Source organism: Balaenoptera acutorostrata, chromosome 2 (assembly GCF_949987535.1).
Source record: "Balaenoptera acutorostrata chromosome 2, mBalAcu1.1, whole genome shotgun sequence".
Taxonomy (NCBI): domain Eukaryota; kingdom Metazoa; phylum Chordata; class Mammalia; order Artiodactyla; family Balaenopteridae; genus Balaenoptera; species Balaenoptera acutorostrata.
The window spans coordinates 181,782,612-181,808,970 of record NC_080065.1 but is presented as its reverse complement, the minus strand read 5'-3'; the positions used below and the strand labels follow the sequence as shown (position 1 = coordinate 181,808,970).

Sequence of the window (26,359 nt, the reverse complement as noted above, 5' to 3'; positions counted from 1 at the left end):
CGTGCCACAACTACTGAAGCTCATCTGCCTAGAGCCCATGCTCCGCAATAAGAGAAGCCACTGCAATGAGAAGCCCGTGCACCACAACGAAGAGTAGCCCCCATTCTCCGCAACTACAGAAAGCCCGCGTGCAACAACGAAGGCCCAACGCAGCCAAAAATAAATAAAATAAATAAATTTAAAAAAAAACAAACCACAGTGAGGTACAACTACACACCCACTGAAATGTCCCAAATCTGGAACACTGACAACATCAAACGCTGGAGAAGATGTGACGCCACAGAACTCAGGTTCATCGCTGCTGGGATGCAAAATGGTCCAGCCGCTCTGGAAGGCAGTTGGACGGTTTCTTGCAAAATGAAACGTACTCTGACCATAGGACCCAGCACTCACCCTCCTTGGAATTCACCCAGAGGAGTGGAAAACTGACGTCCACACAGAAACCTGCACATGAATATTTATGGTGGGCTTATTCATAATTGCCAAAACTTGGAAGCAACTCAGATGTCCTTCAGCAGGTAAACGGATAAACAAAGTGTGGTACATCCAGACAACGGGAATGTTACTCAGTGCTAAAAAGAAATGAGCTATCAGGCCATGACAAGTCGTGGAGGAAGCTTAAGTGCACGTTACTAAGTGAAAGAAGCTGATCTGAAAAGGCTACAGACTTTGATTCCAACTACACGACATTCTGGAAAAGGCGAAACTACAGAGACAGGAAAAGGATCAGTGGTGGCCAGGGGTGGCCGAAGGAGGGCTGAGTAGCCGGAGCACAGAGGATTTTTCGGGCAGTGAAACTACCCTGCGTGATGATATAACGGTGGATACCTGTCATCACACATCTGTCCAAACCCATAGAATATACAACACCAAGTATGAACCCATATCCCAATGTTCATAGCAGCACTGCTTACAATAGCCAAGACACGGGAGCAACCTAAATGTCCATCGACAGATAAACAGATAAAGAAGATACGGTATATACATATATACAGTGGAATACTGCTCAGCCATAAAAAAAAGAACGAAATGATGCCATTTGCAGCAACATGGATGGACCTAGAGATTATCATACTCAGTGAAGTATGTCAGACAGCAAAAGACAAATACTATATGATATCATTTATATGTGGAATCTAAAAAAATGATACAAATGAACTTACTGACAAAAGAGAAATGGATTCACAGACATGGAAAACAAACTTGTGGTTACCAAAGGGGAAAGGGGAAGAGAGATAAATTAGGAGTTTGGGATTAACAGATACACACTACTAAATATAAAACAGATAAACAACAAGGTCCTACTGTATAGCACAGGGAACTATACTCAGTATCTTGTAATAACCTATAAGGGAAAAGAATATGAAAAAGAGTATATAACTGAATCACTTTGCTGTACACTGAGACTAACACAACGTTGTAAATCAACTATACTTCAACAGAAAAAAATCATATTTTTAGATAACCAAAAAAAAAAGAGTGAACCCTGATGCCAACTATGAACTCCAGTTTATAACAATGTATCAGTATTAGTTCATCAAATGTGACAAATGGAGCACATTAATATAAGACATTAATAATAGGGGAAACGGTGCCTACCCGCTGGGGGAGCAAGGTGCTATATGAGAACTCTGCGCTTTCTGCTTAATTTTCCTATAAGCCTAAAACTGCTCTAAAAATATCAAGTTTATTACTTAAAAAAACTTTCAGGGACTTCCCTGGTGGTCCTGGTTAAGACTCCACGCTTCCACTGAAGAGGTCGTGGGTTCGATCCCTGGTTGGGGAAGTTCTGCATGCCACGGGGTGCGGCCAAAAAAAAAAAAAAAATTTTTCAGGAAGGGTGTGAGTATATTGACCCACATGCACAGTGACACTCACTACAGGTTTTGCATCACATCGCTGTTTACACCAGGGAATGTGCTTTAATGCAGATAACAAACAATTCAGCCACAGGAGGGAATATTACACAGCCGTTAAAAGGCCAGAGACACTTCTTAATGGAAAGAAATCTGGGACCTATTGTTGGGAGGAAATTGGATGGGCTGCAAAACAGCTGGGACTGACAGTGTGATGCCGTTTCTGTGAGGGGAAAGGAAAAATATACAGATGCGCTTGTTTGGGTGAGAAACACTGCAGGAAGGAGAAACAAGAAACCGGCCAGCGGGCTCTGGGGAGGCTGGGTGGCTGGTGTCTTTCCTGAACACCCTTTGGTATATTTTATACTGTGTGGCCTGAGTCTGTTTTACCTACTGAAAAAAAAAAAAAAACTTGTAAAACACATTTTAAAAAGACTTCTGGGGCTTCCCTGGTGGCGCAGTGGTTGAGAGTCTGCCTGCCAATGCAGGGGACACGGGTTCGAGCCCTGGTCTGGGAAGATCCCACATGCCGCGGAGCAACTGGGCCCGTGAGCCACAACTGCTGAGCCTGAGCGTCTGAAGCCTCTGCTCCGCAACAAGAGAGGCCGCGATAGTGAGAGGCCCGCGCACCGCGATGAAGAGTGGCCCCCACTCGCCGCAACTGGAGAAAGCCCTCACACAGAAACGAAGACCCAACACAGCCACAAATAAACATAATAAAATAAATAATAAATAAAAATTTAAAAAAAAAAGAAAGACTTCTGTGGGGACTTCCCTGGCGGTCCAGTGGTTAAGACTCCACACTTCCATTGCAGGGGGCATGGGTTCGATCCCTGGTCAGGGAACTAAGATCCCACATGCTGAGAGGCACCGCCAAAAAGTTTTAAAAAAACAAAGGCTGCTGTGAAAAAAAAAAAAAAAGGGCAAAATAAAAGCATTTGGATGGACTTTAAAAGAAGGTGGATTCGTGGGGGGAATTTTAGGCCAGGCCATGGGTTTGCCTGCAGCTGCTCCATTTGGGCTGAAAGCCTCCCTCGGCCCCCGGAGCCTGGCCACCCCCCGGCTCACACCTTTGTTGCTCTGCATCCGGAGTGTTCAGAGCCCGCAGGGCCCCCGGAGGTGAGATGTTGGCCGGTCTGGGGTCAGGCCTGACGGAGCCCCTCACACCTGGGCCGACCACCCAGCGTTCCGGGAAGGCCCTGGGAGGCGTGGCTGACTCTGAGGAGGGACCTGTGAGTGCCAATGCGGGGCTGGGGGCCCAGCCAGACCTCTCTGGATGCCAAATCCAAGGAGGGCCAGAGTGGGGGAACGGAGGGTGGGTGACTGGAGGGGAGCTACTGGAGGCCCCCAGGCAGCCCTGTGGCTGCTGCGTGCCTCAGTTTCCCCACAGGCAGTCACTCTCTGGCCCAGGATGCTGGAGATGGCCTGTATCCCGGGCACCGGGGGTTCCCCCTGGGTTCTGAGCCCTGGATTTCGAGCCAGACAAGGTGAGAGGGGGGCAAAGCTCTGCCCCCCACTTCCAGAGCCCTGCAGCGACGACTAGCCCGGCTTCGGGCTTCGAGGGTGGGGTGGTGAGGGTGGACCGGGGCCTCACACCCCCACCAGAACCCAGGCAGGAACCCTCGGCTCTCCCTTCCCCGAGACTGCACCCTCCAGTCTCCTTCTCGCTCGTTCTACCCTCCCCTTGGTGTGAGGACCCTGTGGGCGTGGCAGTGGGTGCCCCGAGGCACTCAGGGCCCCTGCTCCCTCCTGGAGCAGCCCTTTCCGGGGTGCTCAGACGGGCCAGGACCCGAAGCGCCTGCTATGGTGGACGCAGGATGGATTCCAAGGTGTCTGCCCTGACTTGCTGTGTCCACCTGGGAACATACCAGGCTTTGGCCCTTCCTCTCTCTGGCTGGGTTTCGCGTCACCTTGGTTTTCTCTCTCGAGCACGGTTTTGTGTAAATCACTCTTATTCATTTACATGTTTCCTCATTTTACTGTTTTTTTTTTTTTTTTTTACTGTTTTACTATTTCTTCCTCCAGACCAAAGGCTGAGTTCCAGGAAGGCGGGGGCCTCGTCGGTCTTGCTGGCTGATGGGATCCCAGGCCCGAGTCTCCGCCTGACACACGTAGGTGCTTGGAAAACACTTGTAAGTCTTGCCTTCGAGACCCTCACAACACGGACGGTTCCTACTTGTCCCCGCCTCCCCCCACCCCACAGCAGCCATCAACTATGGGGGTGAAGTGAGTGGGACTCCGCCCAGAGCAGGGCTGGGCCACGTATTTACAGAGCCCTGCTGTGTTCCTAGGCTGGGTGCTGACATAACAACCAGGATATGTCCCATGCTCCACTAAACAGTACACAGGAGGATGATGGGGGATTTGGAAGCTGGTAAGTGTGATGGACAAAAAGAGAAGAGGGTAAACGGCGTGTGGGGCGCTGTGGGCTGGGCGGGGCACCATTTCAGTGGCGTGTCAGGGAGGCTTCAATGAGGAGGTGACATTTGAACTGAGAACTGAAGGAGGTGAGTTGGCGAGTTGCAGGGGACATCTGCGGGGAGAGAGGTCCAGGCAGAGGTCACAGCCCATGCAAAGGCCCTGGGGCAGGACCGTGCCTGGCGTGTTGGAGGAACAGTGAGGAGGCCTGTGTGTCTGAAGCAGAGTGAGCGAGGGGGAGAGAGGGAGGAGGGGAGGGCAGGGAGGGGACAGGGCAGGTCGTGCAGGACCTTGTGGGCCACGGGGAGGAATTGGGCTTTTACCCCCAGGGAGGTGGGAGCCCTGGAGGGCTGTGGGCAGAGTGGGGACGTGACCTGACTCTGGTGCTGCCACTGGCTGTTGTGGGGAGGACAGACTGGGGGCGAGGGTGGAGCCGGAGACCAGGATGGGGGTGAGTACCTGGGTCCAGGTGGTGCTGATGGGGGCCGGACCCAGGTGGGAGCTGTGGGGGGAGTGAGATGTGGGCAGACCCAGGATGGGCTCTGAAGGCAGAAGGGTGTGAAAAGGGGTGAGAGGGCAGAGGACCAGCCTCCAGGTCCAGCAGGGGCAAACGGCAGGCCTGTGGGGCCTCCTCGAAAGCGTTGTGTGTCCTCCAGCCCACGTCCAACATAACTTTTTACAGGAACTTGTGACGGTATAATTTTGCTTTTAAGATCACTTGGCCGCGAGAACACCTCCCTTGTCCCGCTGGGCTGCTTTTGTTCCTGCCACGGCGACCACATGGGAAGTCTTTCAGAGACAGTCTATAACGCTCTTTGCCAACAATAGCTATAATAATAAAAGAACTAACACTGGGGACTTCCCTGGTGGTCCAGTGGTTAAGACTCTGCACTTCCAATGCAGGGGGTGCAGGTTTGATCCCTGGTCGGGGAACTAAGATCCCGCATGCCGTGCTGTGAGGCCAAAAGAATAAATAAAATAAAATAAAGAACTAACACTGAGTGCCTGCTGTGAGCCGGGCCCTGTGACGTCACCTCTTGGCACCTCAGTTTCCTCATCTGTAAAACAGGACTAATGTGAAGAGCTCACTCCCGGGGCTGTTGTCAGGATTCAACAAGCCCACAAAATGACAGCAACATCACCATCGACAAATGGGCCCTGCTGGCAGGTGGCAAGGGCTCGAAGGGTTTTCTCCTTTTGTCTTACTTAGATGGCTCACATTTTCTCGGCTTGCAAAGAGCTCAGAGACCCGGCCCGGCCTGGAGGGCTGGGTCAGTCCTTGCAGCTTTGTCCCCACTGGCAAGTGTCCCCAGGGCTAGGGTCCTCGGGGAGGGAGCGCCCCACCACTGCCCCCAGGCCTGTATTGCTCACCTGCTGTGCCCTCTCCCAGGCCTTTGATCTTGCTCTGTCCTCTGCCTGGGACACCCTTCCCCTTTGTGCAGTCTGGAAAGACCTCTTCATGCCCAGGTCCTCCCTTCTCTGCCTCATCCAGGAAGCCCTCCTATTGCCCCCTCCCTTCGCTAGTCCAGACTGTCTGGGGCTGGGGGTGGCTTCGTCGAGGCAGGGGATGAGTGTCTCTGGAAAGGTCCTCCACTGCCCCACGTGGGGGCTGCTGTGTGGCAGGATGTGGGGTTCCAGGTCGAGGAGGAGGGGAACTGGATCCGCTGGACAGGGGCCATGCCCCCGGGGCCTGTGTGTGGGGTGATGCGGGCCCCTCACAGCCTAGTACATAACAGCTGAGGGGTCTGGGTCTGCCTGGAGCCCGGGGAGCAGCTGCTCCCTCCTGCCCCATGCTGGGGGGGCCTGGGCCGTTGCTGGGGGCACTGCTCCAACGCTGGCCGCCAGCCCGCAAAGGGCTGGGTGGGCGGCAGCGGGGCCCTGGCCTGAGCTAGAGGGGAAAACCGAGGCCTGGAGGTGGGCTGGGGCTGGCTGGCCGTGAATGAGCTCTTCCTCCGCTCTGTGGGCCCTTGGACCCGGCACAGGGTTTGGGCTTCAGGACAGTGGGGGCTGAGGAAGGGTGTAGGGGGGAGGGGGGGCCTGGGTAGATCTGGTTCTGGAAGCTACTGCTGTGCGGGGGCTGGGAAGTGACCAGCTGCGGGGCCTTGAACAGGTCCTCCCGGCTCCAGCCCTTGGCGGCCCCGATGACGATCACAGGCCCTATTTACGGTTACGACGGGGCCATGCTACCAACTCGCCACCAACTCAGAGAAGCTGTCGCCCCTGCTGCCCCGGGGGCGGGACAGGCGGGAAGCCGTGAAAGGAGGGAGAGGCAGGCAGCAGGGATGGAACTTGACTTCTCCGCGGTCGGGGCAGGGCCACAGTGCCGGGGACCTGGGGTGGACCGAGCATGGTGGGCTCCGTCCCCTGCCAGCCACCGCAGGGACAGACCAGGCTGGTGCAGGAGCAGGGGACCCCGGCCGCCGCCTAGAGGGCAGGGAAAGGGCGCTTCCATGGGGTGTAGCTATCTTCCCTCTTCAGGGAACATCTCTGAGGGAGGGACCCGGTCACCCCCACTTCCCAGGTGGGGAAACTGAAGACAGAGCCAGGAAAGAACCAAATGTTGGGTTTCAAACGCAGGTCTGGGAGCCCAGAGCCCTCTTGGGCCCTCCCCTCCCAGTCCATGGGCCGGTGGGGCATCTCCACCCTCTCTCAAAGACCCCCAAGTCCAGGCTCGGGTAGCTAGGCCTGGACGCGACCCCGAGCCGGTCCCAGGCCGCATGTGGACGCTGGCGCCCACTCCCTGGAGGGCACGCTGGACGAGGGGCCGTGTCAGCGTGGAGAGGCTCAGTGTGGCAGGTGGGGAGGCTGAGGGGTCTGGGCTGGGAGGGACCTGAATGGTTGTATGGCGACTGGGGGCATAAGGAAACGGCGGTGAGGCCAGCCCAGCCAATGGCCGTGGGGCTGGGGCCCTGTGCTCTGCTTAACACCCGGATGAGTTATTAGCTGGGGTGGACAAAGGAGGAAAGCAAGGCTCCAAGCTTGGCTTTCAACCACATCCAGGCCCCCAAGAGAGGAGGAAAAGGAAGGAGGAAGGGGAAGGAGGGACGGGCCACACACCAGGGAGGGGGTGCATGAGGGCTGCGACCAGCCTGGCCCGCTCCTGCCGCCCCCGGGCCACCTGCAGCGCCCAGACCCCTGCCAGGACCTGACCCCACCCTCACCCGACCCTGCTCCCTAGGGTGGGGCCCGGAGAGCCCTAATTCATGGCCCATCGAGGTATGCTGGAACATGCCGGGCCTTCCTTTCTGGCTTCCAGGAAGAACGGAGCCAGTTGTGCAGAACGCCCGGGGCCAGGCCGTGCCAGCATTCCGGAGGCACCTAAATCACCAGGCCTGACAGGCAGCAGCGGGCGGGGACCTCGAGTCCCTCTTCTCGTTGTTGCCGTGGGCGCCTGCCCTGAGGGCTCCCGGTGGCCTGTCACCCACCTGTCGGACGGGGACAAGGCTCCAGGGCCAGGCCGTCCAGGGCTCTCTGCTCCAACACCCAGGAATTTGGAAACAGGCCGTGCATGGGGCCTGGGTGTGTTTTCCACATGCTGTTGGCTTTGGGGGGAGGCCCAGAGAGGGGCCTGCAGGGGGGGCCGTAGGAAGGGCTGTGGGCAGCAGGGCCCAGTTCCGCCCCCCCCGCCCCCCATGGGCTCCCGCCCGCCAAGAGAACAGGCTGAGGCCTGTGGGCCCCTGCCCGACGCCTGCTCCCTCCTCCGGGCCCGTCAGGCACAGACCCAGATGCTGTATCTCCTGCCGCTTCCTCACTCCTCCAGCATCCGCCCTGCGGCCCTCACCAGCACTGGCCTGTCACCCAGCCCTCCCCGGACAGGGCTGCACCCCAGAGAACAACGGAGCAGGGGAAACTCACACAGACATACACACAATTTATTATTTTTAGACGAATTTCAACCTGCCCAAAGTCCCAGGAGGCGGCAGGGCTCACACCTTGGGCTCTGCAAACACCTTCCAGCCCTCCAGCTGGCCCATCTTGACCAGGGCGGCCGTAATGCCCATGTACGCACAGGCGGCAGCTCCAATCCCGTAGCTGTGGGCTGTGAGAGCGGGGAGGCTGGCGTCAGGCACGCACACAGGTGGCTCACCCATGCCCACCCGGGGCGCCGGCAGTGACCGCGAGGACAGCCCCCACTCCAAGCTCGGGTGGCCGGGACGATCCCCCAGGCCCCCGGCCTTTGAAGACGGGCGTGGAAACTGAGGCAGGGACGAGGGAGGAGGGAGGCAGCAGTCCAGGCTGCTGGGTCCGGGGGCGGGAGGGGACGGATGGCGTGTTGGTTGGTCTCAGCTCGTGTCCTGGCTGAGCCTACCCTGTGGTCCGGGAAGCGGAGAACACAAGACGCCTGTGGCCTGAGAGCGGCCGCAGGGAGGGGGTCTGCCTGCTGGGCGCAGGGCTCACACCCCCATCGCAGGCTCAGGGGCGCTGGTCACACCCAGACCCCAGCCAAGGTCTCGAAGCAAAGGCCAGGAGGGCGCGGGCCTTCTTCCTTGGCATCCTCCCTCTCTGCCCAGCTGGAACCGTCCACGGAGCACTCCCGGGCTGCTGGGCCCCAGGCCCAGCGGTTTATCTGCGTGTGGCCTCCGCCTGCCGCGCACCCCGCCCCGCCCAGGCGAGAAGAGCCGTCTGCTTCCTATTCCAGGCGGCTCCACTGTGCAAGGCTGGCCTGGGGCCCGGCCCGCCTCCCACTAGGGAGGCATCCTAACTCCTGCTTCCCGAGTGCCCTCGGGCCACCTCATGCCCCCTCGGAGCCTCAGTCCCTGCATCTGTAAGGTGGGGATGGTGAAAGCGGCTCCCCTGCAGGGCCCTGGGTGCTGGGAGAGGGGCGGCAGCTCCAAGGCCAGCCCCACCTACTCCGTGCGTGCTCAGGGGCCGGCGGGGGACACAGGCGGCGACCTCGTGTTCTCTGACAAGACGCGGCAGACAGAGGAGAGAGATATGAAGCGAGGGCGGGTGGGGGCCAGGATCACACGCCTTGGATCGTACGTGGGGGGTTAGAACAGCGAGAGGGGCCGCCGTGCTGACATCTGGGGGAAGGGTGCTCAGGCAGAGGGCACAGCCCATGCCGAGGCCCTGGGGCAGGACCGTGCCTGGTGTGCAGGGGGCACAGCAAGGAGGCCACGGGGCTGGAGCAGAGCGAGCGAGGCGGCGAGGGCAGGCAGGGGACGGGTACAGTCCGCGCGCGGGGCCTCGGGGGCCATGCCAAGTGTCACAGGCAGCCACGGGAAGGCGAGAGGGTGTGGCGAGGTGGGCGCGCGGTAGCTGTCTGGGCAGCAGCAGCTGAAACCACTGCTACGCTAGCCGGTGGCCAAGATTCAAAGGTACTGGGAGCTCTCAGGGCAACAGCCGGCTCCGCAGCTGGACACGCGTTCTGCCTGCCCGCCGCCCCCACCGGGCCCAGGCCCAGGAGACAAGAGAGGGAGGAGGGGTGGCAGAGGTCAGGGGCGCGGGCTCACTCACTGCGCGCTCCCAGGGTCAAGCCTCCGGCACAGCCTCCGAGGAAGTAGTTGAGAGGGTCGTCAGGCTTCTCGCGGACCTGGGCACTGATGCAGGAGGTAAGGCCGAATACGGCACCGATGGCGGCTGTAGGGGCGGAGGGGAGGGATGGGCCCTGAGCCTGAGTCAGGGGCCCAGACCGGCGCCGGGAGGGCCCCCGCAGGAGAAGCCCAGTCGCCGGGCGGGCTCGCTCGCTCACCTGCGGTAAACGTGTACCGCCCTGTCCTCGCCACTCCGTCCAGGAAGGAGGCCGGGGTCTGGAGCGCCACGCTGTAGGCGGAGACAACGAGGCCTGTGGGCAGAGAGGGCGGGGAGGGAGTCAGACCCGGGCCCTGGCTGGGGGCAGGCCCCTCCCCATCCCACAGTGACTGCTCCCTTCGTCCTCACGGCAGCCACCAAGGCGGCTCCTGGCGCCACTGCTTAGCCCAGGAGGGGCTGTTTCAGGGCTCACCCGGGGTCCCACAGTCGATGAGCTGGGGCCCAAACCTGGCTCCGAGTCCTGGGCTCTCACCCGCCCCCTCCAGCCCCCAGGCATCCCCCCACCAAGGCCTGTAGAGTGCCACCTGCATCCCCCTGCCCTCGCTGGCCCCCCGCAGGGCACCAGCCCAGCACACGGCCTCCGCAAGGATGGGCTGGGGCCTTGGTGGCCTTGGTGGCTGCGCTGGCACCCTGGCCCTGCTCCCCACTCCCATGCCAGGCTCCATCCTCCCGCAGGGCCCAGGGTTCCTTAGCAGAGGCTTGGAGGCTCGCTCCAGGGCCACCACGCCTCTTCCTCGCCACCGCCGGGCCTGTCCCTCGCCCCTGGCTGGCTCAGCCTTGCCACTCTCATCAGCTCTTCCATCTCTGCCGCCGCCCCGGCTGCCCTGCCCCTGACGTTGGCTTTTACGTGTGAGGGGCCCTGGTGGGGTCCAGGCCTGGAGCCAAGTGCCAGGTGGGCGGCCAGGCCCGAGGTCCTAGCCTGGGGCATCCTGAGGGAACGCTGACCTGGGCCGTGTGTGGGCCTGGGGTAAGGCTGGGGCAGCCTCAGGCAGCCTCCCCAGCCAGACCCTCTTCGGTGAACATTAGACCAAAGCCCAGCTGGCTGGCTCCAACACGGGGCTCCCCACCCTCCAGCTGACCCTGCTTGGGGCAGACAATGCACCCCTCCTCTCCCGGCAGACCACCAGGGTGAGCAGGCGGCCAGCACAGACCTCCTGGGGCCAGCCCACCCCAGACAAAACACAACTGCCACCTGCAGGGCGGCAAGGGCACCCACCGCCCCATTCACCCTCCTCGGGGCCCAATAGGCTCAGTCCCCTCTGATCCGTCGCTTCGTGGTGGGGCGGGGGGTGTCCTCAGAAAGGCAGAGCGACTTGCCCGATGCCACCTGGCAGAGCAGCCTGGAAGCCAGGAGGGTCTGACCCAAAGGCCAAGCGCCACCTTCACCGATGCCCCAGGGATGTGGGCCCCGCCAGGTCCCCAAGCCTGCAGCTTCTGGAGACCTCACAGCTTGCGTGCAGCCCTCACGTGACCTTCCTGGCTGAGCAGCGTTCCCCCCCGGCCCTGGCTGGGGTTCAGCTCACAAGAGCTGTGGGGAACTTTTCACACTGCACAGCGGGGGTAACCTTGAGAGCAACCCCGAGGAGGGCCAAGACGGCCACCCCACTTCCCAGACAGGGAAACTGAGCCCCAGGGACGACAGGAAAAGAGCCACATATACAGAAGGCTCCCTCACGCAAAGCGCCCGCCTGGGGACTCTCCAGATCGAATCCCTCCTGATCCCACGATGAACCCTAGTGTCCCTGCTCCCCTCAGAGCGGCTGAAGGCTGGGAAGGGGGGAGGGGGCCGGAGTCTGGGGCTCCCCCAAGCCTGCACGGCCTGCCCTGGCCCAACAAACCCCCTTCCTCAGTCATTCTGTCACACGTCCCCACCCCCAAACCCCACCTTGTAAAGAGGCCGAATCAGAGGGGGCTCCCCATCCTGCCTGGGACCTGGGGAGGCATGATCTCCAGAGCTGGGCCAGGAACGAGGAGTTACGACCCCCTGCAGAAGAACCACTGACAAGATTCAGTGACGGTTCCCAAACCCAGTCAGGCAGTGAGTCCTGGCGGGGGAACCTGATCGGCCCCACCCCCATTTGCCTGCGGTCCTGGCTGAGGGACGCCCAGTTCACAGGCCACGTGGGACACAGAGTGCCCCACAATCCCAAGACCCCTCAGAAGTCCTTTACCTGTGAGCGGATGACCTGGAAGGCGCCGGACTACCCCAGGGTCAAGGACTGGCCCCCTCCCCCCAGCAATCATTCAGCAGGTGATGGGCCAGCCCGCCCCCCCCCGGGAGCCCACCTAACTCCTCAGACGCTGCAGCCACCCTCCCCAGCACTCGAGAGTCTCTACTGACTCGGCCCCTTCCACAGGCTCCCGTCACCCCCTCAAAAGGCCCCTCCCCAGCCCCTCCGCCTGCCCCTAGTTCCCCCTCAGCCTCCTGAAGTGACCGTCTGACACGGTGCACGTTCATTCATTCACAGACTGTAACTGTGGGCCCGCATACATTCATTCACTCATTTACTGTGTACCTTCCCTCACTCATTAATTCATTCAGAAGTCACTCATTCATTCATTCCTAGTTACTGCCCTGCCTTCCTCCCTTCCTTCCCTCACTCATTTGTTCCTCCGGTTACTGTGTTCCCACAGGGCGCTGGGCTGGGCTAGAGCCTGGCTCCCTGCCCTCCAGGGGCTCACCATCCCAGGGAAGCCAAGTGTGAAACGAGTTCCCTGGGTGGAGGGCTGAGGGGCGGCTGGGATGGAAGGAGCGGGGAGGTGAGGGAGGATCCAGGAGCACGTTTAACCACGTCCTGAGTGTTGAGTGGAGTTGGTCAGTGAGAAAATGCGGGCGGGCAGAGTGAGTGACACACGCACACAGCGACGCCCTCGAAGACTCCTGGGGCCCCTGCAGGCCTCCTGGAAGCCAGTGACCACCCCCAAAACTGAGTCTCTCCACGACCACCCGACATAGTGCCTCTGTCAAAGGTTTCCACCTGCACCCCCTCAAACACCCTCCAACAAGCCCCCTCCAGGCTCCGTTCAAGCAGACGCCACAAAACCCATCCCCTGGGGCTCCCCCTTCAGCCTTCCTGAAGACTCTTCATGAGGACCCTGGAGGCGCATTCCTTGCCCCAGTCACCCCCAGGAGCAGACCGGGATTTGCAGCCTGGCTCCCAAAGACCCCCGGGCAGTTCATCCACCTCTCTAACCTTCAGTTTCCGCCTCTGAGAAATGAAGATGATAATGGTGCCTCTAACTAAATATGCAGAAAATGGTAGCGATGACTAGGTCCTAATGCAAAGCCTCTCAGGGCAGACTCAAATTCTGCCAGGCCCTGTTGTAGGAGCTGGAGATACAGAGGTGGCCCCCAAACCCATCATACTTATGCCTCACACTGAGATTGGGAAGGAGACTAGAAGAGGTGAGACTCCAGGGTCTCCCCTGCAGGGGACTGAGGGCTGTGGTTCCCTCAGATTCCCCCAAGGCTACCCTTATGGTAGCTGCTGAGTCACTTCATTTAGCATCTCCGCAGCGCCCCTAACACCCCTCTGGTGGCCCCCAATAAAAGTTTCAGATGTCTCTGACCACCCAGTTCTCCTGGATCCTACAAAGACCTCATCCCACTCCAGAACCTTCTCAAACTTCTTCCTTCAGACACCTCAGTAATAACCCACGATCCTCCCAAATTATCTCGAAGACACTCAGTTGTAGTCTCAGAACCTTTGACCAGCTTCTTTGACCCCGATAATGGCCCCGTCCCACTCCACCACTTCCCACTCCATCACTTTCCCAGAGCCTGGTGAGCGTTTCAACAATAACCTCAAAATGCCAGCACCCAGGGATTTTGACGACCCCAGTGACCAGCTTGTCACATATACCACGACCTCCCAGGGCCCTACAACCCTGTCACACCCATCCCCCCACAACGTCTATCTCACACCAGCGGTCCCCATGGCCCGCTCAGACACCCCGACGATGGTCATGTACCACTCCGCGAGATTCCCAGCCCCCATGGGACCCCCTCGGACTGCTCCCAGTGACCCTATGACCTCTCTGCGCCCTGTGAGTTAGTCCGACACCCCCACAAAGTCTATCTTGTACGAGAGCCCCCAGCGTCCCAAGGCCGCCCCAGACACCCCGACGATGACCACTGCCACCCCGCGAGATCCTCAGCCCCTCCAGGACGCCCTCGGACAGCCCCCAGTGACCCGACGGCCTCCCTGCGCCCTCCGCCCTGGGGACCCGACCGGCGCTCACCAGTGGCACCACCGATACTGGTGGTGGCGTAGGTCTTGCGGTGGCACTCGGTACCTTCGGGGATGTCCCAGTACTGGTGAAGAAGCCTCTTAGCCATGACGGAACAGCCCGGGCCGCGTACCGCAAGACGCCCCAGCTCCCAGCGCCCAAGGGCGGACGCCACTGACTCTCGCGAGACTTTCTGGCCGGCGCGCTCAACCTCTCTTCCGGGCGGGACGGCAACAAGCGAGCAACTTTATTGAGAGCCGCGGACGTGGACACGGGTCGCGCTCAAGCGCTGGAATCGGGACTGGCGTAAAGGAAGAGCGCGCGCAGCGCTGGCCGATTTCTGGAGGGGGAAACTGAGGTCGACCAGGATCAGTGAAGGCAGATATCGCTAGTTCAGTTCAGAAGGTCCTGGGTCAGGAATGGTTTGACTCCCGGAGGTGGGGCCTAACTAGGGGTGGGACTATCAAAGGTACTAGGCCTATCCACATGCACAAACGAGACCGCGGGGCCGTACTCCACTTGATAGGAGAGAGACGTCATTATGGGGCGGGACGTGGCGGGATGTGGCCACTCCCAGCGCCAGAATCTGTGGGGAGGCTTGGTCACGCCCAGTGGCCAGTCTTAAGCCGGAGTCCGAACAGCGTGCGACTATTTGGGGGCGTGGTCAGGTTCAGGGGCTTAACGCGAAAGTGTCCAATCCCAGCGCTCGGATTCTTAGCGCGATGTGGTCTGTGCCCAGTTTGTGGCTAGTCCAACCCCTGGGCGGGATGAAGAATGCTCTAGGCTTGGGGCGTGGCCAGAGCCCAAACATAACCTGAAGGGCACTTGACCAATCCGGAGCTGTACGATTGCCTAAGGCGCAGGAACGCGGCCAATGAGAGAAGCGCAGCCTGTTCCACCAACCCGGCGCGTTAGCTTCTAAGTGGGGTGGGGGTGGGGGGGGGTGGGGTCTGTTTCGAGGGAATGACCAATCCTGTTGCCAGAGCCCGAACTGGGGCGCCGCCAGAGGACAAGGCCAACCTGGGGGCGTGGTTTGTTAAGACCTTGGCCAATCTTGGAGTTAGGCCGGGCTCAGGGGTGGAGTTTTGAGTTGCCGGAACCGGCGAGGGTGTTTGGGTTTGAGGAGGGCGAGACCCAGCCCTGGGGGCGGAGCCTAGCAGTGATCGCGGCCAATCACGCCGAAGCCCTGAACAAACCGCTGGGGGCGTGGCCCCCGGGGGCGTGGCCCGGGCCGGTTCCGGGCCGCCCGTGGGCGTGGCCGGGCCTGGACCGTGGCCGGGGCCATGTCAGCGCCGCCGCCCCTGCAGATCCGCGAGGCGAACGCACACCTGGCTGCGGTGCACCGGCGCGCGGCGGAGCTGGAGGCGCGGCTGGACGCGGCCGAGCGCACGGTGCGCACCCAGGCCGAGCGCCTGGCCCGCCACGACCAGCAGCTGCGCGCCGCCCTAGACGAGCTGGGCCGCGCCAAGGACCGGTGAGGCTCGGGGTCGGCCACATGGACTTCTCGGAGGAGGTGGGCGGAGGCAGAGCTGAGACTGGAAAGGAGGACCGGCAGGGGAAATCGTGTGCATTCACGTGGACTCGGACTACTGGTGGGATTGGAAAAACAAACACCAAAATACTTGACTTAGTTTTCACTATGTGAAGTTGAGAGATGTCATGCAAGTGTGGGTATCGAACTTAAACAGGGTCCATTTTACCACTAGGCAAAATCGGCTGGTCCTAAGTGGTGCAGGGACCCCCAGCCGCCTGATGTAGGTACTGGAGCCATGGCAGGTTCTTGAGGAGGGGAGGATGGGATGATATCAGCAGTTTTGAAGAGTCCCTCTAGCTGAGGGTTGAAAGGGATGAGACAAGTGCCCAGGGAGGAAGGTGGTGCTGAGGACCGGGTGGGAAAAAATTCAGAGCTGGTTGGATTCATTACTTCATCTTTACTGAGCATCTACTATGGGCCAGGCACTGTGCTGGGTATTAGGGCACATCAGTAAGACCTATGCAGCCCTGCCCTCAAGCAGACACATTGTTAGGCAGTTCCAATATGGGGTGATTGGGTGTGTGTGATGGAGGGCCACACGGCTCCGAGGGGGCCCAGAGGGAAGGCTTCCTGGAGGGGGGGGCATCTAAGCTGAACAACAAATAGGAAAAGATGTAGGGGACAAGGGAACTGCAGGAAGAGCTACGGGGATGGATGAGGGAGTGTGTTAGTCTGCTGAGGTTGCCGTTAAAGAATACCACAGACTGGGTGGCTTAAACAACAGCAAATCATTTCTCACAGTTCTGGAGGCTGGGAAATCCAAGATCAAGGTTCTGACAGATTCAGTTCCTTGTGAGGGTCCTCTTCCTGGCTTGCAGATGGTCATCTTCTCACTGTGTCCTCACGTGGCACAGAGAGAGCGCAAGCTCTCTGGTGTGTCTGTTCTTATAAGGAAACCCTCATGACCTCATCTAAACTTACTTCTCAAGGCCCCATCTCCAAGTACTATCACATTGTGGCGTAGGGGTTCAATCTATGAATTCGGGGAGGGAGGGACACAGACATTCAGTCCATAATAGGGGGGCTTTACCTGACAGGGATGGAGGTCGGGAGCAGGGGAATAGAACCTCTGGCTCCCCCGTGCCATAACTGTCCCGTCTTGCCTTCCTGCCAGTGAAATTGCCGCTCTCCAGGAGCAGCTGCTGACCTCCGAGGCTACTGTCCAGAGTCTGCAGGCTGCCGTGTGCCAGAGGGACAAGCTCATCAGGCAGCTGCAGCCCCGGGCTGAACTGCTGCAGGACATCTGCCGCCGCCGGCCTCCCCTGGCTGGGCTGATGGCCACCCTGGCTGAGGCTGAGCGCCTGGGGCCCCTGCCGGCCAGTGACCCCAGTCACCCACTCCCTGGTGGGCCCAGTTCACCCCTTGCCAACAGTACTGGGGAGGAAGAGGACAGGGACCACCTCCAGCCTGCTGTGTTTGGGACCACTGTGTGAGTCCCAGAGAGTAGATTCCAGAATGGAGAAAGAGGACCCCTACGGGGACTTTTTCCACTGCTGTGGGTGTCCTTGGGGGTCACCAGTACCCCAGAGAAGACCCCGTGGCAGAGCCATAATCCTGTCCAAACGTCAGAACCTGCTAAAGAGTCATAGGTTTCAGATGGGCGGCCTGTAGGCCAAATGCAGATGTTGAACCCGGAGAGAAGTTTTTCTTTTAAAAACAAAACTTTGAATCAATCAGTCACCCTTGTTGGAGAACTGGCAGTGCTGACACAAAAATTTGGATTTCTAGCTTCAGACTGGGCCGTGCCTGCCTGGATCTGAGTCCAGGGCACCCTCTTTAGTGAGTGTGAGTTTCAGGCCCCACATGTCTCTTAGGGCCAGATGTCTGGCCCCTGAAGCATCTGAGTTTGAGACCTCTCTTTTTCTGGCGGAGGCAGATGATTTGAGTTTCTCTCCCTCTTTTCCCCTTGCCCTGATTTTTGTTCCTCCCGAAGCATTCCCCATCCTAAAGCTTTTTCTTATTCTTCATCTCAGTCCAGAATTGTGAGCCTCAACCCTCAGGCCATTTTGCATTGGTTATATGAAGACAAAGTTTTTTTGTTTTTTGTTTTTTTTGAAGACAACAAAGTTTTAATCCTAGATTTTTTCCCCCTAATTCTATCCTTCTCTCAACCCAGGGAAGAGTGTGCGTGTGGGATGTGCTGAGATGTCTGCAGCCAGGCGTTGCTGCCCAGGCAAACTCGGGCATCCCATAAGCTTTTCTTCAGAGTGTCCTGCCTCAGGGTCTTTACACTGGCTGTTCCCTCTGCCTAGAATGCTCTTCCCCCAGCTGTCACATGACTAGCTCCTTGTCACTCAGGTCTTTGCTCAAATGTCACTTCCTCCCAGAGGCCTTCCCCGACCACCTTGTTGGAAGTCATTCTTTTCCGCTCCACCCCCATTGCCTCGTTTTATTTTCTTTATGTAACTTCTTACCATCAGAGTGGAAGCTCCACGAGGGCAGGGTTTTTGTTCTCTGTTTGTCACCAGTGGCTGGCACACCGTGGGACCCCGGTAGGAACAGGATGGGTCTATGGGCCCTGAAGGGAGCCAGGGACCCCAGCACATCCCATGAGGCGCCCCGGCCAGTGTAGCTTCTGCAGCAGCAGCTGGCTCCTTTTTATATTCCTTATAGAGAATCTATTTTTTCACTCCTTATTTCTATGCTGCCCTTCTTGGCCCAAGATATTCAGGGTGCTTTTTTAAAAAAATCAAAACAGGGAACGCTGTGCCCTTCTCTGCCCAGCCCAAGTGCCTGGCCTGGTACCATGGTAGCTTTTTCCCGCCTCCTGACTCAGGGAATTGTCATACCAGGAACCATGGCGGGGCACAGCCCCTTTCAGCCCGGAAAGCTCAGCGTCCACCCTCAGCCCTCAGGATGGGGCCGCCTGGCGTCTCACAGTGACCCCTCAGTGTGGCAACAATGGCCCGGTTTCCTCCTTTGGATGCATAGGGGTTGGGGGGGTGCTGTTTGTACGAGGCGAAGGCAGGCTGGGGCCTGTCGGAGCTCAAGAATAAACCAAATGATTTCACGGCATTGGTCCTTCCTCCTTTCTTCCTGGTGCGGGAGCTGGAAAGGGGGCTGCTGTGCTGCTCCTGGTCCGGGGTGGGGCCCCGCTGGCTGGGGAGACACAAGTTACAGGCCCGGGAGCTTGTGCCAGGCACTCTGCATACACGGTTATGTCTCATCTCCTCAGCCAACTATGCACACAGGCATCACCCCATTTTACAGCTGTGCAAAGCAAGGCTCAGAGAGGTAAAGTGAAAAGGGCTTCTGGGTCGGGAGAGCCCCAGCCACTTCCAATTTTTTATTGTTGAAATTCTGATTCTCTTAAAAATGTGGAGATGCCCAAACAGAGCTACAATAGTTGTGGTTAACATTCTACATTTTTCTATAAAAAAAAAAATTCGACAATTGTAACCCTCATAAAAATACACAATGGAGTATTTCTTTGCCTACGCAAAGAATTTTGGACTGCAGCAAGCCACAAGAATTTCTGCAGCAGAGTGCCACTGCAGTTTCTCCTAAAACTGATGGTGTTGCAATCAGCTGTAGCTTGAATCGCAGCGCCGGGTGGCTTGTGATCCACGGCTTGGCTTCTGACTGTGGCAGCAACTTTCGACAATACCACTGTGCTGTGTGCAACTGCAAGCTTTGAAAAGCTTCTGATGATCTCTGGGTCTCTGCAGGTGGCGGCGTCCCCAAACGGGGGCCCACGTTTTAAGTCCTGGGAAATCCATTATCATTTTCAATCCTGACTGTTGGTGTGACGCTCTCGGTTGGCAAGATGTCCAAAGTCTCGACAGAAGGCATTCTGTGATGGCGGCCTTGGTTCCTCTTGGATTACGGATGTCAGGGGTCAGGGTCGCTTCTCCGGCCGGTACTGAAGCCCCTGGCTCAGCAGCTTGTCATGAGCCAGCCCACCGAGTGATGTTTGAGAACTGGAAACCAACCACCAGGTGACCCATATTGACTGGCCCTAAGTAACTACCAGGAATTGCTTTGTCCAAGTCAACGTTGATGTCTGTAGGACCCAGCTGTGAGCACCACCTGCTGGATGTGGGCCTGGGTCACCTCGAGCCCTTTAAACTTGGATCCCTCAGCAGCTGTGGCTGAGGCCCTGTGAAAAGGGGCTGGTGGCTGGTGAAGCCCAGAGAGGGGAGGGGACCTGCCCCGGGTCACACAGGAATTGGGCCTTGCCTCCCTCCATCCAGGACACTGGTCCCCGTAGGGCTGTGGCCCACCCTTCCTCCTTGTGGTTAGGAAGTGACCCCCCTCCCCCCTCCCCCCTCCCTCCCCTTGACCTGGGCCTGGCTTTATCCCAGGACCTGGGCACTGCAGGGCTGGGAGTAAGCGAGCAGGACAGCAGGTGGACAGCAGCGGCAGCAACAGCACTGCCCTGTCCCTCTCGGCCCGCCACATGCCCCCCCAGGGCCGTGCCGAGGGCCATGAGGCTCCGGTGCATAGAGAGTTACAGCTGGGGCCCCTCCCGGTCTCCAGGGTACTGTCCCTTAGCAACAGCCCAGCCGGGCAGGACACACTGCCAACACTGGGCAGAGCAGGCAGAAGGCAGGCGGAGCGGCTACCCGGACTCCAGGACAGACGAAGGCCAGGTGAGTGAGCGGGGGCACCCGGCCCGTAGCCTGGTTGCCGAGCGGGAGCCCCTCCAGATCTCTCTCCCATCCAGCAGCTCAGGGAGCCCTGACCCATCATGGATGCTGTGGACGCCACCATGGAGAAGCTCCGGGCCCAGTGCCTGTCCCGAGGGGCCTCGGGCATCCAGGGTCTGGCCAGGTGAGCGGTCCCCTCACACCTCCCCAACCCCCCGGCCCCCGGATCACTTTCCAACCACGCCCCCTGCCCCCCAGGTTTTTCCGCCGCATGGACCGGGATGGGAGCCGGTCCCTGGACGCAGGGGAGCTCCAGCGGGGCCTGGCCAAGCTGGGGCTGGTGCTGGACACAGCCGAGGCGCAGGGCGTGTGCAGGCGCTGGGACCGTGACGGCAGCGGGACGCTGGACCTGGAGGAGTTCCTGCGGGCGCTGCGGGTGAGGCCGGGCGCGCGACCGCGGGCGAGTCCCTCCACCCTGTCGTCCGGGGGTGCCAAGTCCTTGCGGGCTTATCCACATCGGTGTGGGGACCCGTGGGACCTCCCGAGCTCTGCCCCCCCAGTCACCAACCCCCCCACAGCCCCCCATGTCCCAGGTCCGGGAGGCAGTCATCACAGCCGCGTTCGCCAAGCTGGACCGCAGCGGGGATGGCGTGGTGACTGTGGATGACCTCCGGGGAGTGTACAGCGGCCGCGCTCACCCCAGGGTGCGGAGCGGGGAGTGGACGGAGGAGGAGGTGCTCCGCCGCTTCCTGGACAACTTTGACTCCTCCGAGAAGGACGGGCAGGTGGGTGCGCAGGTACCCCACCCCCTCTGCCCACGCCTGCGGTCCCCCCTGACAGCCCGTCTGCCCCCAGGTCACGCTGGCCGAGTTCCAGGACTACTACAGCGGCGTGAGCGCCTCTGTGGACACGGACGAGGAGTTTGTGGCCATGATGACCAGCGCCTGGCGGCTGTGAGCGGTGCGCACCCCCTCGGCTGGCGCCGTGCAGCGTAGGGCCCCACCCGGCACCCCTGGGCCAGGGCCCCTCTCACCTGGGCTTTGAGCTGAGCAGCCCCGGGGTGGGGGATGGAGGGGAGTGTGGGAAGATTGAGGCCGCAGAACCGGCTGGACCAGGTCTCCAGGGACACGGCTTGGCCACCAGGTGTTAGTGGGACAAAGGTTCCAACGATGGGTCACTGGTTCAGGAGCCCAGGGAATAAGACCCTCCGTGCCCACGCCATGCCGACCCCAGGTCTCCTCCTGGCTCTGCTCAAGTGAACCCTGCCAGCACCCTCACCCCTCCCTTGTGACTCCCCCAGGAAGCCAAGCAGCGCCCAGGTGGGGAAGCAAACTGCTCTCCTGTGAAGCAAGGCTCTGCACGGAGCGGCCGGTCTCGGAAGGCAGCTGAGCTCGGTCACCTGCCCAGGTGTGGAGTGTGGGGCGGGGCAGGCCAGGCTGCTGAGGAACCGTTCCTGGCCAGGTCACCTGGCTTCCTGAGGCCCCTGGGGCACACAGGAGGCCAGAGTTTTAGTTAAAAGTTTTAATGTAGTTCCCAAATACATTTCATATGACAATCTTACATAAATGTTCCAAAACACATGGGCGTTATCTGGTTTTACTTGTCACTAGTTGGCTAAGGCTTAAAGCAGAGAAGTGTGACCGGATCTGCTGGGAGGGCCTTTGGTGTCGTCCCGTGGCTCAGGCGCGGACGCGGATGCAGGCTGCACAGGCCACCCTGAGGTGTGGGCGGCACAGCTCAGACGGGCCTCCCCCTCACCCTGTGAGGGCCCCGTGCAGAGAGGCCTCCTCTGCGGGCCTCGCCAGGCGGGCGGCACCCAGCTGGCTCTTGGCCACGCTCCAGGGTGGGGCGGGCAGAGGGCGCCGCTCCTGTGTGTGCTGCAAGCATGGGTTCTGCCCGTTGTCTGGAACCGGTCCGCTCGCTGCCCCCTCCTTGAAGGCCCTGCCAGGGTCCCCCTCTGCCTCTCACAGAGGCCCCCAGCCCTCGACGGTCTTGGGGGCAGAGATGTCCAGGGCTGGGCAAGGAAGGGACGGCCAACAGCAGGAAGCAGGTTTGCACCTGGGTGCCTGATGATGGGTGACCCATGTTATGGGGACAGACAGGAGGATGGGGGGGCCCTCCCCTCCCACGTCCAGTGACCCTTTTCTAGATAGGCTCTCCAGGCCCAGGGCCCAACCCCTCCGCACCCCACGACTTGGCCTGGAGGAACCCCAGGTGGGGAACACGTGGGCCCAGCCCCCGAGCAGCTCTCTGAGCACCCCCAGCACAGGGCCAGGGCCACAGGGGGAACGAGGACGCAGCCCGCGACGGAGCTGTGCCTGCTCAACCCACAGAAGAGAAGCGCCTCGATCTAGGAAACCAAACACAAAGCCCTGGGGGGGAAAGAAAAGGTCTAAAAACAAACCCCCCAAATCAGAACGTGGGAGCCGGGAGGTAAAGACAGTAGTAACAGAAAGTCCAGCAGGCCCAGCGTGACATTGTGTGGACAGACCCGGTGCCCGGGCAGGTGGAGGCGGGGAGAGCCGGCGACACGAGGAGGGTGAGGTGAAGAAACGAGGGGTCCCAGTCCCAGTGAGAAGCCGTGACAAGTCTCAATGTGCCATTTCAATTCAAGGTGGGGAGGGAAGAAATGTTCTTTTTCGTTTTGCTCATCAATATGATGAGGTTCGTGTCCCAAACCACATTCAGGCAGTTCCCGAGTCTGCTTCTGAACGGGACGTGCGGGTCCAGACTGCGGCCACCCAGCGGGGGTGTGGTTCCCGAGCCCCGCGCCTCGACGCTGCCGGAGGGAGGGGCGGGCGGGCGGGCGGACAGACGGACAAAGCAGCAGGCTCGTGGGCAGCCGGCTCCCGGCGCTATGTGCTCCCGGCCGTCTGCCCGTCCCCTTCGTCGCCGGCGCCTGTGGGAAGCGGTGGCCTGGCTGTCAGGTGTCTGCCCTGGACACAGCCCCACCCCTCGGGGCAGCCCCGGGACCCCCGGCTCACCGCCTCCGCTGGCCGATGGGGCCAGGACGTCATCGTCATCACTGTCGTCCTCGTTGGACGGGGCCGCCCCGGGCTCGGGGGCCGGCGTCTTGGCCTCCTGCTCTTGCTCCACGCGGCTGCGCAGGGCCAGGATGCGGTGGTGCAGGGCCGCGTACAGCTGGCCCGTGTCCTTGGAACTGGCCTGGGGGAGGCAGAGGGAAGGGCCAGGTTACAAGGCCTCGTGGGGAGACCCCTCCTCAGTTGATGTGATGTGATGTAACGGGATGCCCCAGCTCCCGGGCTGGACCGGGGAGCAGCCTGACCTCTCTCCTCGACAAACCCGGGGACAGCAGACCGAAGCTCCCCCAGGCCCGGGGCCTGTCCTCCCGAGGGGTCCACAGAGCCTGCGGCCGGGCCAGCCCGACCCTGGAGGCCTCCTACTCTCCCCGGCCAGGCCCTCAGTGCAGGGCTCCGAGTGCTGGGCATGGGGCTGCCCTGCCCTTGTCCGGGGGCTGTCTGGACAGCTTTGCTCCCCGAGAGGCCGGGGGCAGCCCAGCCCGCCCCTGGGGCTGCTCACCGAGATGAGGAAGACCTTCACGCCCTGGTCCTCAGTGTCCATGGCTGTGATGCGGATGCTCTTCTCACTGGCCTTGTCCATCTGCATCTGGGCCCACAGCTTGGTGTTGAGGATCAGCCGCAGGCTGCCCTGGGTCCGCATCACTGCAAGCAACGAGGCCGTCAGCGCTGCCCCCCACCCCTCGACAAAGCCGCTACGAGAACAGACACAATCTGCAGGAGAGCCAACACCCCCAGGGTGAAATCCCACAATCCCCCCAAGGTCCACGACAGCCTCCTGCCTGTCTGCTGAGCAGCAGCCCCGGCAACCCCCCACCCCTGGCGGCACATCCAGTGGGTGGAGCTGGTGCCAGGATGGCGGCTCCCCTGGGGAAGGGGCTGGTCAGGCGGCAGCAGGAGGCGGAGGTGGGGCTGCACACTGGGGACACGCCACACGAAGTCAACACCCCCTGACTGTCGCCACCCACAGGCCAAGGCGCAGCTCCTGCCCCATGAAAAGGAGCTAACTGCTTAGAGGAAGGGTCGGGTCTGACCGCTGCTCAGAGCTTCCATCAGGAGGGAGACAAAGGTAGACTGAGGGCAGCACACAGTGGAGAAGAACAGGGGACAGGCCTTCCCTCTCTGGAAATGTGTGTGAGACCACGAGTTCCACCCACAGCGGGCCCAAGGCCAAGGTCGTCCTGCTCAATTTGTCCGAGCCTACCCACCCTGCCCGAGCCACAACCCTGTGGACACAGGTGAGCCCTGGCCTTCCTGCCAGCCCGGCCCTCCCCACTGGAAGACCCGGAGCGGATTACAAGCGGTCACCCCAATCTGGGTGACCCTCACCCCCGCCAGCCCTCTGGGCCCGGCCTCACAGCCCAACACGCCCCCCGAGGTGAACTTGGAGGGAAGGAAGGTCAATGCCAAGGATCAAAGGCTGCGTGGGGTGAAAGGAGACGATGGCCGGGAAGGATCTCAACAAGGGAGGGGACAGCGCAGTTACAACGAAGCTGATCATAGGCTGATGACCCAGGGGCAGAGCCACGAGCCGCGGGGGCTCAAAATCCTGCGCCCTCTCTGTCCACATACACTTGCACGTTTCCATTAGGGAAAATGAAAAAGAACAGTGCCTGAACAGAAAGGACGCAGCATGAGCTACGCCTGGGACAGGAATGGACGTTTCTGTAAAGGCCACAGGACAATTTTAACTGGGGAGGATTAAAAAAAACAAAACAAACAAAAAAAAGAACACACACGTTTCACATATATACAAACGTGCCCGTACACACATCCTTTCTGTAACAAGCGTACTTCCAGGAATAAGATTCACGTGTAGACAGCCCCAGCAGCATTATTTACTAGTCAAAAAAAATTAGGAACGACCTAAATGTCCATCAACAGGGAAATGGCTAAATACATTCACGGTCGATGGAATGTTAATTAACGTAGAAGTTTTTCAAAAACAGTCATATTTTAAGGAAAATTTAACAACACAGGAACACGCCCACAAAATGGCAAGTGAAAAGAGCAAGAGACCAAGTCACCCCACTTCCTTAACAAAGATCCACAGAACAGGAATGGACTGCCAAAACATTCTTGGCAGACAGAGATTTCCCTCTTTTTATAAAGAGATTTTCGTTGATGTTTGATTTCTTTGTTTACTCACCACGAAACAGCTGGCACTTTATAAGAAAATAAGCTTGAAAATGGCTAAATTCTTTTATCCACTTTCACGATCAGGAGGAGGAACATCACAGAAGCGCTGGCGGCTGGAGCCTCTGGGCCAGGCCGCGTCCCGCAGGCCGAGGGCCGGCTATGGGTGCAGATAGGGAGCCCTGCCCCGCCGCGCCCCAGGCCCCTCCACGGAAACCCGGCCGAAGCTCACCTAGTCGGGACTGCAACGTCCCATCGTCAGTCGATGCCATGTCGTTGAGTCTGAGCAGCCCCCGGCCTCTCTCCACCCACGACTGTGAGGTCTTGTCAAAGACAAACAGCTTACACTGGATCTGGAACACAAGGCGGCCCTCTGGGTGAGCAGGGACCCTGGCCGGGCAGACAGACCCCGGGAGCCTGCAGGGAACCCGCGATGAACCACCAGGGTCAACGAGCTATGGTCTGGGGGACACGTCTGGCCCTTGGCCACCTTTCTGTCCTGCCCTCGAGCTAGAATGGATTTTACATCTTTAGAGGAGTATTAAAAAAAAAAAATCATTAAGGAAATGCAAATCAAAACCACAATGAGATACCACTTCACACCCACCAGGATGGTAATAACCAAAAGGACAGATGACAACAGTTATTGGAGGATGTGGAGAAATCGGAACCCTCACACCTTGCCGACGGGGATGGAAAATGGGGCAACCGCAGTGGAAAACTGTTCTCCAACATGTTAAACATGGAGTTATCACATGGCCCAGAAATTCCACTCCTAGGTATCTACCCACGAGAAGTGAAGCACGTGTTCCCATAGAAACGATTACGTGAATGTTCATAGAGCATCATTCTTAATACCTCAGAAGTGGAAACAAACCAAGCACCCACCACCAAGTGACTGGATAAACAAATGTGGTCTATCAATACAGTGGACTGTTATTCAGCCATGAAGAGGAGTGAAGCGCTGACACACGGTCCACCAGGGATGAACCTTGAAAACGTGGCGCTCAGTGAGAGAAGCCAGAC

At 59.5% G+C, this 26,359-nt stretch overlaps 4 protein-coding genes across 15 annotated transcripts in view; 2 read left to right on the top strand and 2 right to left on the bottom strand.

Annotated features, from left to right (window-relative positions):
- Positions 1-8,128: 8,128 nt before the first annotated feature.
- NDUFA11 (NADH:ubiquinone oxidoreductase subunit A11) lies at positions 8,129-14,409 on the bottom strand. Its single transcript, XM_007169125.3, has 4 exons — positions 14,049-14,409; positions 9,967-10,059; positions 9,732-9,854; positions 8,129-8,313 (listed from the first exon to the last, which is right to left on the bottom strand). The coding sequence occupies exons 1-4, from the start codon at positions 14,143-14,145 to the stop codon at positions 8,201-8,203; spliced, it is 426 nt and encodes a 141-aa protein (XP_007169187.1). The 5' UTR covers positions 14,146-14,409; the 3' UTR covers positions 8,129-8,200.
- An 881-nt stretch (positions 14,410-15,290) lies between these two features.
- VMAC (vimentin type intermediate filament associated coiled-coil protein) lies at positions 15,291-18,576 on the top strand. Its single transcript, XM_007169239.2, has 2 exons — positions 15,291-15,510; positions 16,685-18,576. Exons 1-2 carry the CDS (start codon positions 15,320-15,322, stop codon positions 17,001-17,003), a joined length of 510 nt encoding a protein of 169 aa, XP_007169301.2. The 5' UTR covers positions 15,291-15,319; the 3' UTR covers positions 17,004-18,576.
- A 1,436-nt stretch (positions 18,577-20,012) lies between these two features.
- On the top strand, positions 20,013-21,657 carry CAPS (calcyphosine). 2 transcript variants are annotated; one of them, XM_007169113.3, is made up of 6 exons: positions 20,013-20,162; positions 20,220-20,343; positions 20,418-20,595; positions 20,738-20,944; positions 21,015-21,119; positions 21,460-21,655. In XM_007169113.3, the coding sequence occupies exons 2-5, from the start codon at positions 20,261-20,263 to the stop codon at positions 21,114-21,116; spliced, it is 570 nt and encodes a 189-aa protein (XP_007169175.2). In that variant the 5' UTR covers positions 20,013-20,162; positions 20,220-20,260; the 3' UTR covers positions 21,117-21,119; positions 21,460-21,655. The 2 variants fall into 2 exon arrangements, with proteins under 2 accessions (XP_007169175.2, XP_007169177.2); XM_007169115.3 differs by having other exon boundaries at positions 20,013-20,343; positions 20,753-20,944; positions 21,460-21,657.
- Positions 21,658-22,744: 1,087 nt separating this feature from the next.
- RANBP3 (RAN binding protein 3) overlaps positions 22,745-26,359 on the bottom strand; it is a 53,347-nt gene continuing 49,732 nt past the window's right edge. For all 11 annotated transcript variants that reach the window (XM_057540009.1, XM_057540012.1, XM_057540010.1 and 8 more), the window contains 4 exons: positions 25,566-25,686; positions 23,700-23,842; positions 23,144-23,324; positions 22,745-23,058 (listed from right to left, as the gene is read on the bottom strand). In XM_057540009.1, the coding sequence (XP_057395992.1) occupies positions 23,015-23,058; positions 23,144-23,324; positions 23,700-23,842; positions 25,566-25,686 (489 nt within the window). In that variant the 3' untranslated portion in view covers positions 22,745-23,014. The remainder of the gene's footprint in view (positions 23,059-23,143; positions 23,325-23,699; positions 23,843-25,565; positions 25,687-26,359) is intronic.

Bases quoted from the DNA above. Each gene is read 5' to 3' on its own strand.
- NDUFA11 (XM_007169125.3), bottom strand. From the start codon at position 14,145: ATGGCTAAGAGGCTTCTTCACCAGTACTGGGACATCCCCGAAGGTACC. The intron at 10,060-14,048 runs GTGAGCGCCGGT...CTCTGCCCACAG, and splicing joins CAGTATCGGTGGTGCCACTG to GCCTCGTTGTCTCCGCCTAC. The intron at 9,855-9,966 runs GTGAGCGAGCGA...CCGCCCCTACAG, and splicing joins GCGGTACACGTTTACCGCAG to CCGCCATCGGTGCCGTATTC.
- VMAC (XM_007169239.2), top strand. From the start codon at position 15,320: ATGTCAGCGCCGCCGCCCCTGCAGATCCGCGAGGCGAACGCACACCTG. The intron at 15,511-16,684 runs GTGAGGCTCGGG...CCTTCCTGCCAG, and splicing joins CTGGGCCGCGCCAAGGACCG to TGAAATTGCCGCTCTCCAGG.
- CAPS (XM_007169113.3), top strand. From the start codon at position 20,261: ATGGATGCTGTGGACGCCACCATGGAGAAGCTCCGGGCCCAGTGCCTG. The intron at 20,344-20,417 runs GTGAGCGGTCCC...CCTGCCCCCCAG, and splicing joins GGCATCCAGGGTCTGGCCAG to GTTTTTCCGCCGCATGGACC. The intron at 20,596-20,737 runs GTGAGGCCGGGC...ACCCCCCCACAG, and splicing joins AGTTCCTGCGGGCGCTGCGG to CCCCCCATGTCCCAGGTCCG.